The sequence below is a fragment of the Pan troglodytes genome, chromosome 6, assembly GCF_028858775.2.
Source record: "Pan troglodytes isolate AG18354 chromosome 6, NHGRI_mPanTro3-v2.0_pri, whole genome shotgun sequence".
Lineage (NCBI taxonomy): Eukaryota > Metazoa > Chordata > Mammalia > Primates > Hominidae > Pan > Pan troglodytes.
This window is the reverse complement of record NC_072404.2, coordinates 168,752,839-168,767,811: the sequence shown is the minus strand read 5'-3', so window position 1 is coordinate 168,767,811 and position 14,973 is coordinate 168,752,839. Positions and strand designations below refer to the sequence as shown.

At 40.3% G+C, this 14,973-nt stretch overlaps 1 protein-coding gene across 1 annotated transcript in view; it reads right to left on the bottom strand.

The window, feature by feature from the left end:
• Positions 1–201: 201 nt before the first annotated feature.
• Positions 202–14,973, bottom strand: part of ACTR3B (actin related protein 3B) — a 991,923-nt gene continuing 977,151 nt past the window's right edge. Inside the window, exons 6-7 of the mRNA XM_054655395.1 lie at positions 1,941–2,047; positions 202–557 (exon numbers count right to left, since the gene is read on the bottom strand). Of these exons, the coding sequence (XP_054511370.1) occupies positions 1,979–2,047 (69 nt within the window). The 3' untranslated portion in view covers positions 202–557; positions 1,941–1,978. The remainder of the gene's footprint in view (positions 558–1,940; positions 2,048–14,973) is intronic.

Below are 14,973 nucleotides of genomic sequence, written 5' to 3'. Positions count from 1 at the left end.
GCTGGTCTCGAACTCCCGACCTCAGATGATCCGCCCGCCTCAGCCTCCCAAAGTGCTGGGATTACAGGCATGAGCCACCACGCCCTGCAACTTTGGCATTGTTAATAACCTATAGGGTTGTCATTAAGTTTTAAAACAGCAAGTAATTTTATTGCCACCCTGGTTAATCTCCTTCCACTCCTGAGAAAAACAAACAAACAGTGACCTCAATACCCATTTATTTCTGGCACAGCTTTCCCTCTCTCTCCAGGTGAAGTTTGTGCAAGTGTGAGTTAAGAGATTTGATGAAATTATTCACTCAGGTGTAAGTGTCGGTATGTTATTAATACTTTCTCCAAGAACATGCACATCTTCACCTGGGCTTGCTGCTGCCCCATGTAGTAAGGATGCAACAGTTTGTGGTTCTCTAGAGAGCTTTGCCACTAGTTTTGCAGGGAGAAGGCTTTTAGTGTCTTAGCCATAGTGACACGTAAACAATTGATATAAGAGTTTTTCTTGAGAATGAATTTTTATACAAAGAAAAGGGAGAGGAAGAGAACATTGCTGGCCTTGGAAATCTGAAAAACAGACACAAAACAGGAAAGGAAAGAAAGCAGATTATTTAGTTTACCGTCTTCATAATTTAAGGTTAATGTGGTTTTGATATGCCCCCACCAAATCTCGTGTTGAATTGTAATCCCCACTCTTGGAGGCGGGGCCTGGTGGGGGTGTTTATATCATGGGAGTGCATTCCTCATGGATGGTGTGGGCCATCTCTTGGGTGATGAGTGAGCTCTGAGTTCACAAGAGATCTGGTCATGTAGAAGTGTGTGGCACCTGCCTCCCACTCTTTTGCTCTTGCTTTTGCCATGTGAAGTGCCTGCTCCCACTTCACCTTCCTCTGTGAGTAAAAGCTCCCTGAGGCCTCCCCAGAAGCTGGGCACCATGCTTGTACAGCCTTCAGGCTTGTGAGCCAATTGAACCTCTTTTCTTTAAAAATTACCCCATCTCAGGATCTGGGGCAAAGGTACTCCAACAATAGACGATGCTGTTGGCAATACCTGCTCGATTCCAGCCAAACTACAACGGAACCTGCCCCTGCCAGGGTTTCAGCAGGGCCAAGCTGGAAGCTGATTTTCCACCCTAGCTCCTGTCCCAGGGAAGCAGGCCATGGGCTCCAGTTTCTCTGCGGTGTCAGCAGGATGCAGAGTAAGCCCACTTCCACCAGGCATCGATGATACAGAATGAGGCAACGCAAGGTACAGTGGTCCACGTTCTGCTCTCCCTTCCCTCCCGTACTGGCCCTGGGCCCAAAGGAGACTGAACAGATACACAGCCCTGGTGCTACGTCTCAACAGAGAAGCTGGCTATTAAAAAAAAAAAAAGAGTAGGCCGGGTGCGGTGGCTCACGCCTGCAATCCCAACACTTTGGGAGGCCGAGGTGGGCAGATCACGAGATCAGGAGATCGAGAACATCCTGGCCAACATGGTGAAACCCCGTCTCTACTAAAAATACAAAAATGAGCCGGGTGTGGTGGCGCATGCTTGCAATCCCAGCTACTCGGGAGGCTGTGGCAGGAGAATCGATTGAACCCAGGAGGCGGAGGTTGCAGTGAGCTGAGATCGCACCACTGCACTCCAGCCTGGAAATAGAGCTAGATTCCGTCTCAAAAAAAAAAAAAAAATGTAAATAGGATTCACAATCTTATCAAAATGTCCAGAATACAATAAAAAACCACTAATCATAGCAAGAACCAGAAAAATCACAAATGAATGAAGAGTCAATTGAGACTCCAACATAAAGATGACTCAGGTGCTGGGATTACCTGCAAAGAATTTTAGAATACTTGTCATAAAAATGCTTCAATAAGCAATTATGTGTTCTCTTGAAACAAATGAAAAAAATAGAAAATTTCAGCAAAAGTAGAGCCTAGAATTAAAAATGAAAATCATGAGAATACCTCAAATAAAAGGCTATGCATGGGCTCAATATATCATCTCAATGAAATGGAGGTGACAGAGGATGGAATCCGTGACCTTGAGGATAGCTCAGTGGAATTTGTTCCATCTGAAAAACAGAGAAAACAGTTATAGGGCAGCAGAGTCTCATGGGTCAATAACAAAAGAGCTCACATTTGTATACTTGGAGTCCAAGATAAAACAGAAAAATGTTTAAAGCAGCCAGGGAGAAATGAAATGTTGCTTACAGGAGAACACCAATTCAAATGGTAGCAGATTTCTCATCTCAAACCATGGAGACCAGAAATGAATGAAGTGCTTTTCCAAGTGCTGAAAGAAAATAATAGTCACCTGCCAATTCTATACCCACAGAAATTATCCTTCCAGAATGAAAGGGAAATAAAGAGGTTTTCTAGACAAAAGAAAACAAGAGAAATCAGTTGCATAATAAACCTACCCTTACAGAAGGGCTGACCGAAGGATTTTTTTATTTTTGTTTTTTATTTATTTTATTATTATTATTTTTGAGATGGAGTCTCATTCTGTTTCCCAGGCTGGAGTGCAGTGGCACGATCTGGGCTCACTGCAACCTGTGGCTCCTGGGTTCAAGCCATTCTCCTGTCTCAGCCTCCCAAGTAGCTGGGATTACAGGCGCCGGACACCACACCCAGCTAATTTTCTGTGTTTTCAGTAGAGATGGGGTTTCGCCATGTTGGCCAGGCTCGTCTCGAACTCCTGACCTCAGGTGATCCGCCCGCCTCGGCCTCCCATTGTGCTGGGATTACAGGTGTGAGCCACTGTGCCTGGCCATACCTCATGAGTTTTTAAAAGCGATATTTGATGTTTGAAGCAAAAGTTACTATGCCATCTGATGGGATGCTCAATGCATGTAGAAGAAATACCCGAGACAAGGATATTTAAAAGATGGGAAGTGGAAAGACACCTAGAGGAAGGGCGATCCTCCACTTTACTCCACGTGATAAGGCCTCACTTCCGGGGACTGTGATGGGTTAGGGTAGAAGGTGGATCCATTGACACCGAACTCGCAGTGCTCTGCATGTCGCATGTGCAATGGGGCCAGGGAGCTGCAGGGCTGCCCTGGAGCAGATGAGGGGTGGCTGGAGCTTCGCAGAGGAAATGGGGTAGATTATGTGGGGCTGTTGGTTGCATTGAGGCCACTGTAAAGTGATTGGATGTTTTTCTAAATGTAGGTATTTAGTTATTAGAATAAATGAGCAAGAAGTGACAGAATCTGACTTGATTTTTTTTTTTTTTTTTTTTTTTGAGACCGAGTCTCACTCTGTCGCCCAGGCTGGAGTGCAGTGGCGCGATCTCGGCTCACTGCAAGCTCCGCCTCCCGGGTTCACGCCACTCTCCTGCCTCAGCCTCCCCAGTAGCTGGGACCACAGGCGCCCGCCACTACACCCGGCTAATTTTTTGTATTTTTACTAGAGACGGGGTTTCACCGTGTTAGCCAGGATGGTCTTGATCTCCTGACCTCGTGATCAGCCCGCCTCGGCCTCCCAAAGTGCTGGGATTACAGGCTTGAGCCACCGCACCCAGCCGACTTGAATTTTTAAAATATCACCTTAGCTACTGTGTTGAGATTTCAGTGTGAGGGTTAAGGGCAGGTGCAGTACGACGGATTAGGAGGCTATTTCAGGAATCCAGGCAAGGCCATTGCGAGTGGAGGGGAGAAGCCAGTGGGTTCTGGGGGATGGTAGTTTCAATACAGAGCCCAAGGAAATCTTGATGGTGGAAAAGAGGGATCTTTAGGATGGCTCCCGGAAGTTTGGCTTCAGTGGCCACTAATTGAGGTGAAGAAGACTGCGGGAGAGCAGGTGGGGTGGAAGATCAGAAGTGTGGCTAGGGTTGAGATGCCGATTAAGCATCCAAGCAGCTGGATATGTAAACCTAGATTTCGGAAGAGAGCTACAGACTTGGGATAAAAAATTGAATGTAGTTACTATGTGGAGAGTGCTTAAAAGGATGAGATTGGATGCGGTCACCTAGGGAGCAGGTGTCAACGTTACTCATGGAACCACAAAAATGTAAATCTGGACGGAATATCTATAACATCAGCAAACAAGAATGAAGGGCCTCTCTATTTTTTTGCTGGTGTACCCCCATTCTCCCTATAGCACCTGGCATATAGTAGTCACTTGATAATATCTACTGAATGAACAGTGACACGTGTGACCTGTCCACCATGACCAGATCAGCATCAGATCTAGAGCAACAGTGGAAATCTTCTCATTTCTAATTCAATGGTCGTTTATTGTCCCTAACTTTCCTGCCAAATTTAATTCTCAATATCTTACTCGTGTTCAACACTAAATTCTGATTACTTTATTGGTTGTTATTTTTCATAAGTTATTCTTAAACTTATGATGTCTTTAAAACTAAAATTAACTGCATTTTTTCCCTATTTTAGGAAAAAATGAAAACAGGCTAATTTTGTGATAAATCAAATTTGAAAGAGAGTAAGATTTTTTAATTTAATAAAAATGTTTTTTACCCATTTTATAGAATTATAACAATATTCAACCCTTTTAAAACGTGGTTGCTATAGATTTTCTGTACATCACAAGGAATTCAATACTATATTAGATATTAAAAGCCTAACAACCTAAAGATTGATGATGGTTTGTGTCAGACAAGTTTTAAAATAATAAGGAAAATAGGTATAGGGAATGTATTGATAATAGAATGTACATTTTCTTAAGTATAGGCTAAATTAGATTTAGGATTGTATTAATTCCAAATGAATCATTTTATTAGCACTAGCTTAGAGGAATAATTTCTTCCATACACAGAAAATTACTGTGTATACTCAATATTACTAAGATATAAAAGCCATTATGTTTTTGTTTATTATCATTTTTCTGACTTTTCTCCATATAAGTGAGAAGCAATTATCACTTGAATCAACAATATATATTAATTTTTAAAAATAGAAATAAATATAAAGCAAGGTTATAATTTTTATGACCATAGGCTCTAAGAAACCTAACCCTGTGCTTTCCATAGAAACCATAGTCCAGCGTTTGCTCTGTTCCCGGCAACTTCATAGAACACAGCTACCATGAGTAATGAGAATTGACACCACCTCTTTTTAAGCGCTTTAACTTCGACATTTCAATTTGGTTTAAAATTTGAATCCCTCCGTGTGTGTTTGTGTATGTGTCTGTGTGTGTGTGTGCGTGTGCATGTGTGTGTGTGTGCATGTGTGTGTGCATGTGTGTGTGTGTGTGTTTGCGATGAAAGAAAATACGCACACTAATTCTCCAAAATTCCTATCAGTGACTTAATCAACATGTATTTCTGAAGTTCTTACTTTCTTCAGCATTTTCTTAAGTTCTTTGGAGAACATGGACATATAAAGTATTCATTGCCCTGGCTCCAAAATGTGCAATTTAATGCAGCATACATTGCAAACAAATTTATAAGGAATATCATATTGTAACTAATAAGGGCTGCAGGAGCTTACTGGCCTGTCCCTACTCTAAAGACTAAAGTGGTCTAATGAAGGGGCTGCTTGGAGGATGCAGAGGCTGAAAATGGCAAGCATTAGGGCAGGTCAGAGAAAGGGCTGTTTATTTCAGGAAGAATACATGATACTAAGCATACCATAGACATTACGGAAAGTAAATAAAGAGTAGATTTATACTATATGAAACATTTTAGAGTAATATGATGCAATTTACAGCTAATGGGAAAAGACTGCTAAGTTATTGCTGTGTCATAACTATTTTATTGTGATTTAAAAGCTTTGCATAAAACAATATCCGGTATCTTCAGAACTAATATTTGATTTGAAGTACCTTTCTATTAAAACTTCTCTGACCATCTAATTGTATTGAAAATAACATGCTGGGAATAGGATGTGTCCTCAAATTAAATTGCTTTTCAATGGCATTAAGGTAAAATAATGCCTGTGTGTTTATTGTTTTTATTAATATGACATATTGTGTGATATCTGGGCCCAACAGCTGTCTCAATTGTGGGTGATATTTATATAAGAGCAAACTTTAAGCAGATGACAACTCTGCAGATTCTGCAGCGGTAAGCCCTTCTTGACTCTTTTCTGCAGGTTGTGGATGAGAGAGCTGCCCCATGGCTGGGCTGTTTTTACGTATACTGGCTGCTTACAGGATATCACGCTGCTGAATGACGTGTACCTGAAGACCAGCAGAGGGTGGTGGATGTGCCTCTGCCCACGCCGTGTAAAGATGGCGGCAGAGCGGGCCCAACAGCACCCTTGGAGTCTACACAGGAAGATAAAGTCATGCATGGGTAATGTCCTCTGGCTGGTTCTGAAATATATAAAGGCTGCCATTTTTCAGGGACAGAGCAAATTATCTTACACCTCTTTATCCTCTAGAATTTAATTTCAAGTTGCCTAAGTCTGCATAGCTTTCCAGTCTCAGGTGCAAATGGCCCTCAAGTCTCCTGATGTCCACTGAAGATGTTTGGGGTTTTTGTTTTTACCCGATTTTAATATTTTTTTCTGTGATCCATGCAGAGCTCTAGCATCCTGACTTCTTTAACTAAATTAATACCTTTAATCTGATTGTAGTAAATTCTTGCTGTAACCTGAGATCCCTTTTCTCTCCCTGGTGACATTGCATCACGCGTCTTTGGTTTTTTGTGGATTGATTTTATTGTTTAGCTCTCAGAGGATGTTCTTATTTCCAAGTAGCTGGAAATTACCAAATACCAATCATAATATCCAGAAGTACAAATTAATAACGGGATAGTAATAAATAGTACAATCTGTACTTATAGTTTATGCCGTTTTTCTAAATTACATGTTGATCCTTTTTAGTGGCAAGCGGCCCATCAGTATTGGCTATTGATAATAATTGAAACAATATGCCATGCGATCCCCTCTAAGTGTGCAGATGTAATGAAGCATACATCTGCCAGATGGAAGAAGTTACAGTATAATGTACCCTGACTTGCTGTTGCAGGGTTGCTAAGTACAGGTTTTTTTTTTCGTTTTTTTTTTTCCCAGCATTTTCGCTGGTATCATTGGGTATAGACTCAGTAAGTAGGGTACCTAGCAGTCTGAGCTTGAAAACTTGAGAATTAATTTCAACACACCTTTGACTATTCCCTAATGTTCTCCACTTAAATGTGTCATAGCGAAGCCAAGGGTAACTAGTGTTTTGTGATGAAGAACTGTCCTTTCCTGTACCCACCTGCAAACTTGAGTATACATGTTGGGTGTTGAGTGCTAGAGAGAGAGAAATGATTTACCCCTCTTTAGAGATACCCCATATTGATGAGAGTGATGTGTTTGGGCATGGCTTGGAGAACCAGTGGGGTGTTTGGAATGATGGCTTTTGTCCATTTCAACATTGGAACCCTGATCCTATATTATAATAAGAAAGACAGACACATGGCAGAATCAAGTATAAATTGCTTATCATAACGTTTGTAGTTCTTTGAGATATAAAAAAGCCTCCCAATTGTCCTATAGAACTGATGTTTATTGTTTCTTTTAAATAAACATAAAAATTGACCTTCCCAGTCTTAAAACTTAAACATGTTACATTTGTATTATCTGAGTTCCTTTCTCAGAAAATAAAGGATCAGGCCTCCCAGACAGTATCAAAGAGCAAAACTTACCAGATCATGGCATCTGGACCATGAGACACCAGACTCATCACCTGTGGTGATTACCTAAACCTGCTTCCTGTTGACCAGTTCTTCTTCTTTACCCCTCCCTTATTCCTGCTTTCCCACACTTGGTTACATTTCTTCCTCACTACATACACCCATCATTTCAGTTGCTCAGGCAGGTGGATTTAAGACTGATCTGCCATCTGCTCTCCTACAGCACCCAATTAAAGCTGTCTTCCGTGGCAGTACTCGTTATATCAATGACTGGCTTTCGGTGCAGCAAGCAACAGGACCTAGACTGAACCCCTGACATTCAGGTAACAAACCGAATTTCCAGAGGACATAGGCTTACTCTGCTACATTTCCTGTCTTCCTCGAATATGGCATCAAGTTTGAAAGTGGCCCTACAACTTTGATGAGTTGACTTTTATGACATTTAAATAAATATGCATTAAACCAAATTGTCCCCAGGATTTTCCACAAAAATCGAATAATTATAGAGCCTGTGGTGTCTGAGTTCACTTCATTATTTTCCAGGAAAATTTTGAACTAGAAAAAAGAAATTAAAATGCTCCAAAAGTCACAGCGTAAGAACATGTCCTAATTCTCTGTAGATTGCGTGTTTAATGGAAGAAAATGCTCCTTGCTGGGGTGAAGATGCTTCCTAGGGCAATCAGAAATCTGCCAAAAGTTTTGTAGGGGATTTTTTTTTTTTTTTTTGCTTTTGAGTTTTTCTCTTATGGAGCAGGATAAATGGATCAGCCTGTTAACAGACTAGGCAGATGCCCAGCATATCTGAACTACATCATTTCTTTAGACTTAGTAGGGTTTTGACTTGAACGCTAGTAGTCTCCCATATGTCTTCCTGAAATCTAGACCTTAGGTGCCCTCTGTGGGGACTGCTGTGTATACCTGGACTCAATACACTTACCTAGTCAGATGAATATAAACTGTCAGTCTTGGATCACCTACCCACTCCCTTCCAGAGTACAGAGTCAAGCTCACTGCAAGGGAGCAGGTTGCCCAGGGAGCCCAGTGCCCCTTGAAAAATGAACAGTGAAGAGATGGCTCTACATATGCAGACTCTTGCTAGTAACTAGCAGGAGAAACCATTTGCAGTGGCACGTCTTTGGAATGATCGTTTGCCAACAGCAAGAGAGAAGTATTTTCACCTTATAGTATAATTTACCCCAAGACACAGCTCCGTCCTTTCTTACCGAGGGTGCATATGTGTACATGAGTGTGTATATCTGAAGTTTACTCATTGATTAAGAAATGTTGCAGGTTCTCTAAAGCTTGTATATCTTGGGCTATTACAAATTCTATTTGACTGGGAAAATAATATTTTTAGGAACTCACTCAAAAATGGACACATGCTTTGAAATAGAAATTTAAGTGGTTTCTCCAAGTAACAACAATCATGTGTTCCTTTCTTCCCACCTCTAGAGAAATACACCACAGGGAAACAATGTAGAGATACATGAGAGTCAATTGGTTATCACTAAGTTGTATTAAAACCCTACAGAAGCTGCATCCATGTGGCTGCAAAGGACATGATTTCATTTTTTATGACAGTGTAGTATTCCATGGAGTGTATGTACCACATTTTGTTTATCCAGTCCTCCATGGATGGACATCTAGGTTGAGTCCATGTCTTTACTATTGTGAATAGTGCTGCAATGAACATATATGTACCTGTGTCTTCCTGGTAGAACAATTTATATTCCTTTGGGTATACACCCAGTAATGGGACTGCTGGGCCGAATGGTAGTTCTGTTTTAAGTTCTTTGAGAAATCTCCAAACTGCTTTCCACAGCAGCTGAACTAACTTACATTCCCATCAACAGTGTATAAGCATTCCCTTTCTCTGCAACCTTGCCAATATCTGTTGTTTTTTGACTTTCTCATAATAGCCATTCTAACTGATGTGAGAACTGATGTCAGATGTTAACACAGGAACAGAAAACCAAATACCGTGTATTGTCACTTATAAGTGGGTGTGAAACCCTGAGTACGTGTGGACACAAAGATGGGACCAATAGACACAGAAGCCTACTTGAGGAGGTAGGGTGGGAGTAGGATGAAGGTCCAAAAACTCCCTGTTGTCTACTATGCTCACTACCTGCGTGACAAAATCATTTGTACACCGAACCCTAGTGACACGTAATTTATACATGAACAAAACTGTGCATGTACCCCCAAACCTAAAATGAAAGTTGTAAAAAAAATAAACACATGTGATGTGGGAGCAGAAAGCAAAAACAAAATTAGTTGGCTTAACTGACACGTAGAGAACATTCCACCCCAAAACAGCAAAATACACAGGCTTCTCAAGTAAACATGGTTCATTTAATAAGAATAATTATATCCTAATATATTAAAAACCTTAATAAACTCAAACCATATGGAGTATATTCTTGAATTGCAATGAAATTAACTACAAATAACTAACGAAAATGATATGATTGTCCCTGAATATTTGGAAATTAAAGTAATTCTAAATACTTATGGAGAAAACTGGGAATACTCAGAAAAATCAAAACATACTTTGTACTAAAACAAAATGAGTATGTAACATATCAAAATTATGAGATAGCTAAAGCAGGACTTTGAGGAAAAATTATAGCATTAAAAAAAGACCTTGCAGAAGGATAATGAGACTGAGGGCTGTTGAGTCATTCATGGGTAAGGCTGGAAGCCAGAGGTCCTCTGTGCTAGTTTACAAGGAGGCTCATATCTCCTACAGTGGAAGGGAATGACATAGCTCAGACAACTAGGAAGACCTAATTTTTAGAGCTGCAGAGCTCCAGGGACATATGAATGCATGGCTGAGGTCACTGCTCAGGTGAGAAAAGGACTGAGACCAGAGACCGTGGTACAAGGACATATGTCTGGACAGACATGTCTCCTTTCCTGCCAGGCCAATACCAAGAAGGAAATGCTAATATAGCCCAGTTGGGAACATGCTGGCCCTGATCAGGGAGGAGGGACTCTATACACCCAAAGAGTTGAATGAATTAGCTGTTTTGTATGAGCAGGAACCAGAGGAGCACTCCTGGGATTAGAAATGGTGCAACCATGTTCCTAGAGCAGCCCTTAGAAACTTGAAAACAGCAATGCCCAATACTCAGCAAAATGGAAATGCCCAAATTGCCCTGTCAGAAGCCAGAGGATATGCTGAAGGAAGCAGAGATTGTATATTATGTCAGACCAAAAGACCCAAGAGAAGGTCATAGTCCAAGAGAAGGAGCAGAAAGCTCACTCTTCACTAAGACCATAAAGAATGTGCTGGGAGAGGGGCACCATCATCAATAATAAGTTTGGTGGTGGCTCTTCTGGTGGTTGGAGAGGCAGTCAAAGGAGTCCACTCAACAACATCATGAAGATGATGGAGCTCCATGCCAGGAGAAGCCAGGTTCTGGGGCTTCACCGCTAGACGCCAGGAGGTTAGAGGTGCGACCAAGGGGGTGTGGCCCACAGGGACTTGAGGAGATGGTTAATAGAGTGTCTGTAGTGGGTAAATGAATAGGCAGCCAAGAAGAATGCTGCTTAACATCTATAACTAGGAAAAAAAGTTAGAACGGAGTATCTGAAAGTCAAGCACAGTCACACTGTTAACAAGTCCAAGTTCCTGCTCAGTTGCCGGACCTCAGCCAAATTTTCAAATTCAGAATCCACTGGCATTATTCCTAGGAAGAAAGACCCTACCATACCATGGCATATGCTGTGAAAACGCCCTCGATCTTCCTCAAAGGGACCTGTAGCCATTTACTTAGGCTTCTTTATACTGAGGAAAAAAGAATAACAAGCCATTTCAAAGACTACTTAATAAAGGGCCCGAATTGACATTGATTGACCCGAATAAAAATCCAAAGATCCATCATAGCCCAGCTTTGGAGCACAGAGGGCTATGAGAGTTAGGCCAAATTAGAAATTGTGGCTAAAGTCCACCTTTCAGTGGTCTGCTAGGTCCATGAATCTACTCAAAGGTCATTTCTACAATCTCCAAGTACATAATTGGAACTGACATCCTTAGTAATTGTAGTAACCCCCTTATTGGGTTTCTGCAATGTGAGAAAAAAACTGTCATCATGGAGAAAGGCCAAATGGAAACCTCTGAAATTCCCTGTCACCCCTCTGCCAAAATAGTAAATAAAAAACAATATTGTATCCTGGGAGAGACAGCAAAGACTTGTGCCACCATTAAAGATCCAACATAAGAATACAGCAAGGGTGATCCCTGTTATGTCTCCATTTAACTCGTCAATTTGGCTCCTGCAAAAACTGGACAGATCCTGGAAAAAGACTATTGATGAGCACAGATGAATAAATAATAGCTGTGTTTGCAGACAGTTATGGTATAGTTGCTGGAGCAGACAAATATGGCCTCATGTCTATTGCAGGCAACCATTGATTTGATAAATGTGTTTTTCCCATTCTAATTAGCAAAGATGATTAGAAATAATTCATATTCACTTGGAAGGGGCAAAAATATTCACTTACATTTTGCCTCAGGGTCATATTAATTCTCTCACCCTCCTGTATTGTGGTCTCTCCAGCCTTCCCCAGATCCTACTTTAATTTTCCCTAATAAGTCCTTTACTGTCTTCTTTTCAGAATATCTTCACAAACACAATGAGAATCTCAGAAGCTATAGAATGTCTGACACATACAAAAAGAAAGAAAGAAAAGACAGAAAGAAAAGAAAGAAAGAGAAAGAAGAAAGAAAAAGAAAGAGAAAGAAAGAAAGAAAAGAAAGAAAGAAAGGAAAGAAAGAAAGAAAGACAGAGAAAGAAAGAAAGAAATCTGAATTCAGGACTAGATCTAAAATAATAAAAATCAAAAATGAATATCTGACCCTATGAACTTAATTTTTGCCTATCAAAGTATTTTTCTGTTAGCTTGTTTTCTTTAAAATAAATTGAATAAGTTAAAAGTCAGCATGACCTAGTGAAGACTGTCAACCATGGCTGCATGTTAAAATAACCTAGAGAGCTTTAGAAAGAAAAAACAGCAAGGCCTTTAACCTGCTCCCAGAATTACCGATTTCATGGTCTGGATGAGCTTAGCCATTAGAATTTTGACAAGGAAATGAGTCTCCATTTTCTCCTGTCAGAGAGAAATAATCTTTTTTTATCCTGGATGGTCATTATAATGATCTAAGCAGCTAGAATACTCTTGCCCATGGCTTGCTTGCTCATTTCTGCCAAAAATTTTATAAAATATTTGCTTCTCAAAGGTGCCCCACCTGTCACCATAGCAAAGGTTGTGAGCTCCCCCATGACCCTCCTGCCTTGTCCCTGCTGGATTCCTCACCAGGGCACCTTAAAATACCCCATAGAATTAGTATGTTCACTTTGCTCATGGTTCATCTTCCTCTCCTGGCATGTAAGCTCCACAAAATAGGGAATTTTTGACCTTTTGTTCCATGCTGCAATATCTAGGTCAGAAGTTGGCAAACTACAGGCCATGGGCTAAATATGCTCCAGTGCCTGTTTTTGCAAATAAAGTTGTATTGGAATGCAATCACCCATTGTGTATGTATTGTCTATAACTGTTTTTGCAAATAAAGTTGTATTGGAATGCAATCACCCATTGTGTATATATTGTCTATAACTGTTTTTGTACCGCCCTCAGTTGCAACAGAGACTGCCTTGTGGCCTGCAAAATCGAAAATATTTATTATCTGGCCCTGTACAGAAAAAAGTTTGCCAATCTTTGGTATAGGAAAGTATCTGGCATGTAGTATATGCTTAATAGTATTCTTTCATTTACTCAACAGGGTGTCTAGCACAAAATTAGCATACAAAAATGGTCAATTTTATGTTTTGTTTGATTACAAGTGAGTATGGCCAGATCAGAGAATCAAATCCCTAGAAATTCATAGAGTAAAATGTTCATCCAAATGAATTAAAGTAATTGGAGTAGATAGTTTCTTTACCTTCATATCTTTTTTTGTTTGTTTTGTAGAGGGAAAGGGAAATGATTAGTAAAAGGGAGGTTTCACTTCCTAATCCTTTTGTTGCTCACTTAATTTTTGTGCTTGTTTGCAAGTTTCAATTAATATCAATCAAAATAATTCTCCCTACTTTGTAAATGGTGTTCAATTGTTACCATGCAAAAGGTGAATTAACCTAGGACAGGGGTTCAGGCCTCTGGCTGCCCCCTAAGCTTCGGGGTCTGCGTGATCATCTTCTGGCAATCTAGAAGGGATGCTGTTTGGAAGCTGTGCTTACCGTCATTACGCTGACATTGATTTTTAAATTGTCCATTAGTGTATTCATAAGGGAGCATATGCTTTTTTTGCTAGAAGCAAAACAGAACTTTATTAACAGAACCCTGACTTTTCCTTTCTTCTTCCACCTTTAAAGCTTGGTCTTTTATGAGATATGGACTTCTTTGCAGTCTGACAAACTTTGTAGACACTTCTCAAAATAAAGTTTATAAATGCTAAAGGAAGAAGAAGGAGAAAGCCATGAGATGACAAAGGCAATAAGTTATATTGAAACTGTAGTACTAGAAATTGAAGTTTTTAAGCAAAACTTTAAAAGCAACAAATATTTGATATAATAACTTCTGTGATTCTGTATTTAATGTGGTGGATATAATAACAATTATAATTTCGAAGTCATGCTGAGAGTAAACTTTTCAAGATATTTGGAGCCACTGTGAATGTGATATTAAAATACTGAAAGTCATAATTTCTGCTGGTGAGACCGTCACAGGTATTGCTAATGCAACTGTGGCTGCTGCCTGGATGCATAATGGAAGTAGAGGCTAAATTTCAGTTAGCAGAAAAGGAAATCAGATGTAATTTTTCCCTTGTATTCTTTCTAACTCTTTTTCTACTTTAAGCGTTAAATTTACTTGTGCACTCTCTAGCCTGTTTCTTCCTCAGAAAGTATCCTCCACCTTTTGCCCATTTAACATTCTGACAAATTTGAGTCCATACATTTTTATTACTCCAAAAGAGGTACCTTTTAAACTGTACCTTTATCAGGAGTTGGAGATCAGCCTGGCCAACATGGTGAAACCCCGTCTCTACTAAAAACACAAAAAATTAGCAGGGCGTGGTGGCACGTGCCCGTAATCCCAGCTACTTGGGAGGCTGAGGCAGCAGAATTGCTTGAACCGGGGAGGCAGAGGTTGTGGTGAGCAGAGATCACGCCATTACACTCCAGCCTGGGCAACAGAGCAAGACTCCATCTCATAAATAAATAAATAAATAAATAAACTGTACCTTTAGATTCCCAGTGAGATCTTATTTTCCTTCTAAAGAAATTGCTGACAGTGGCCCCTAATGTCATATACTGAAGTACTAGCTCCTGAAATCTTAGCACAGGTGTACTAGGAATTCTACTTATGTTTATAATTAGTCTCGATACACATTAGTCAATTTGGCATAGC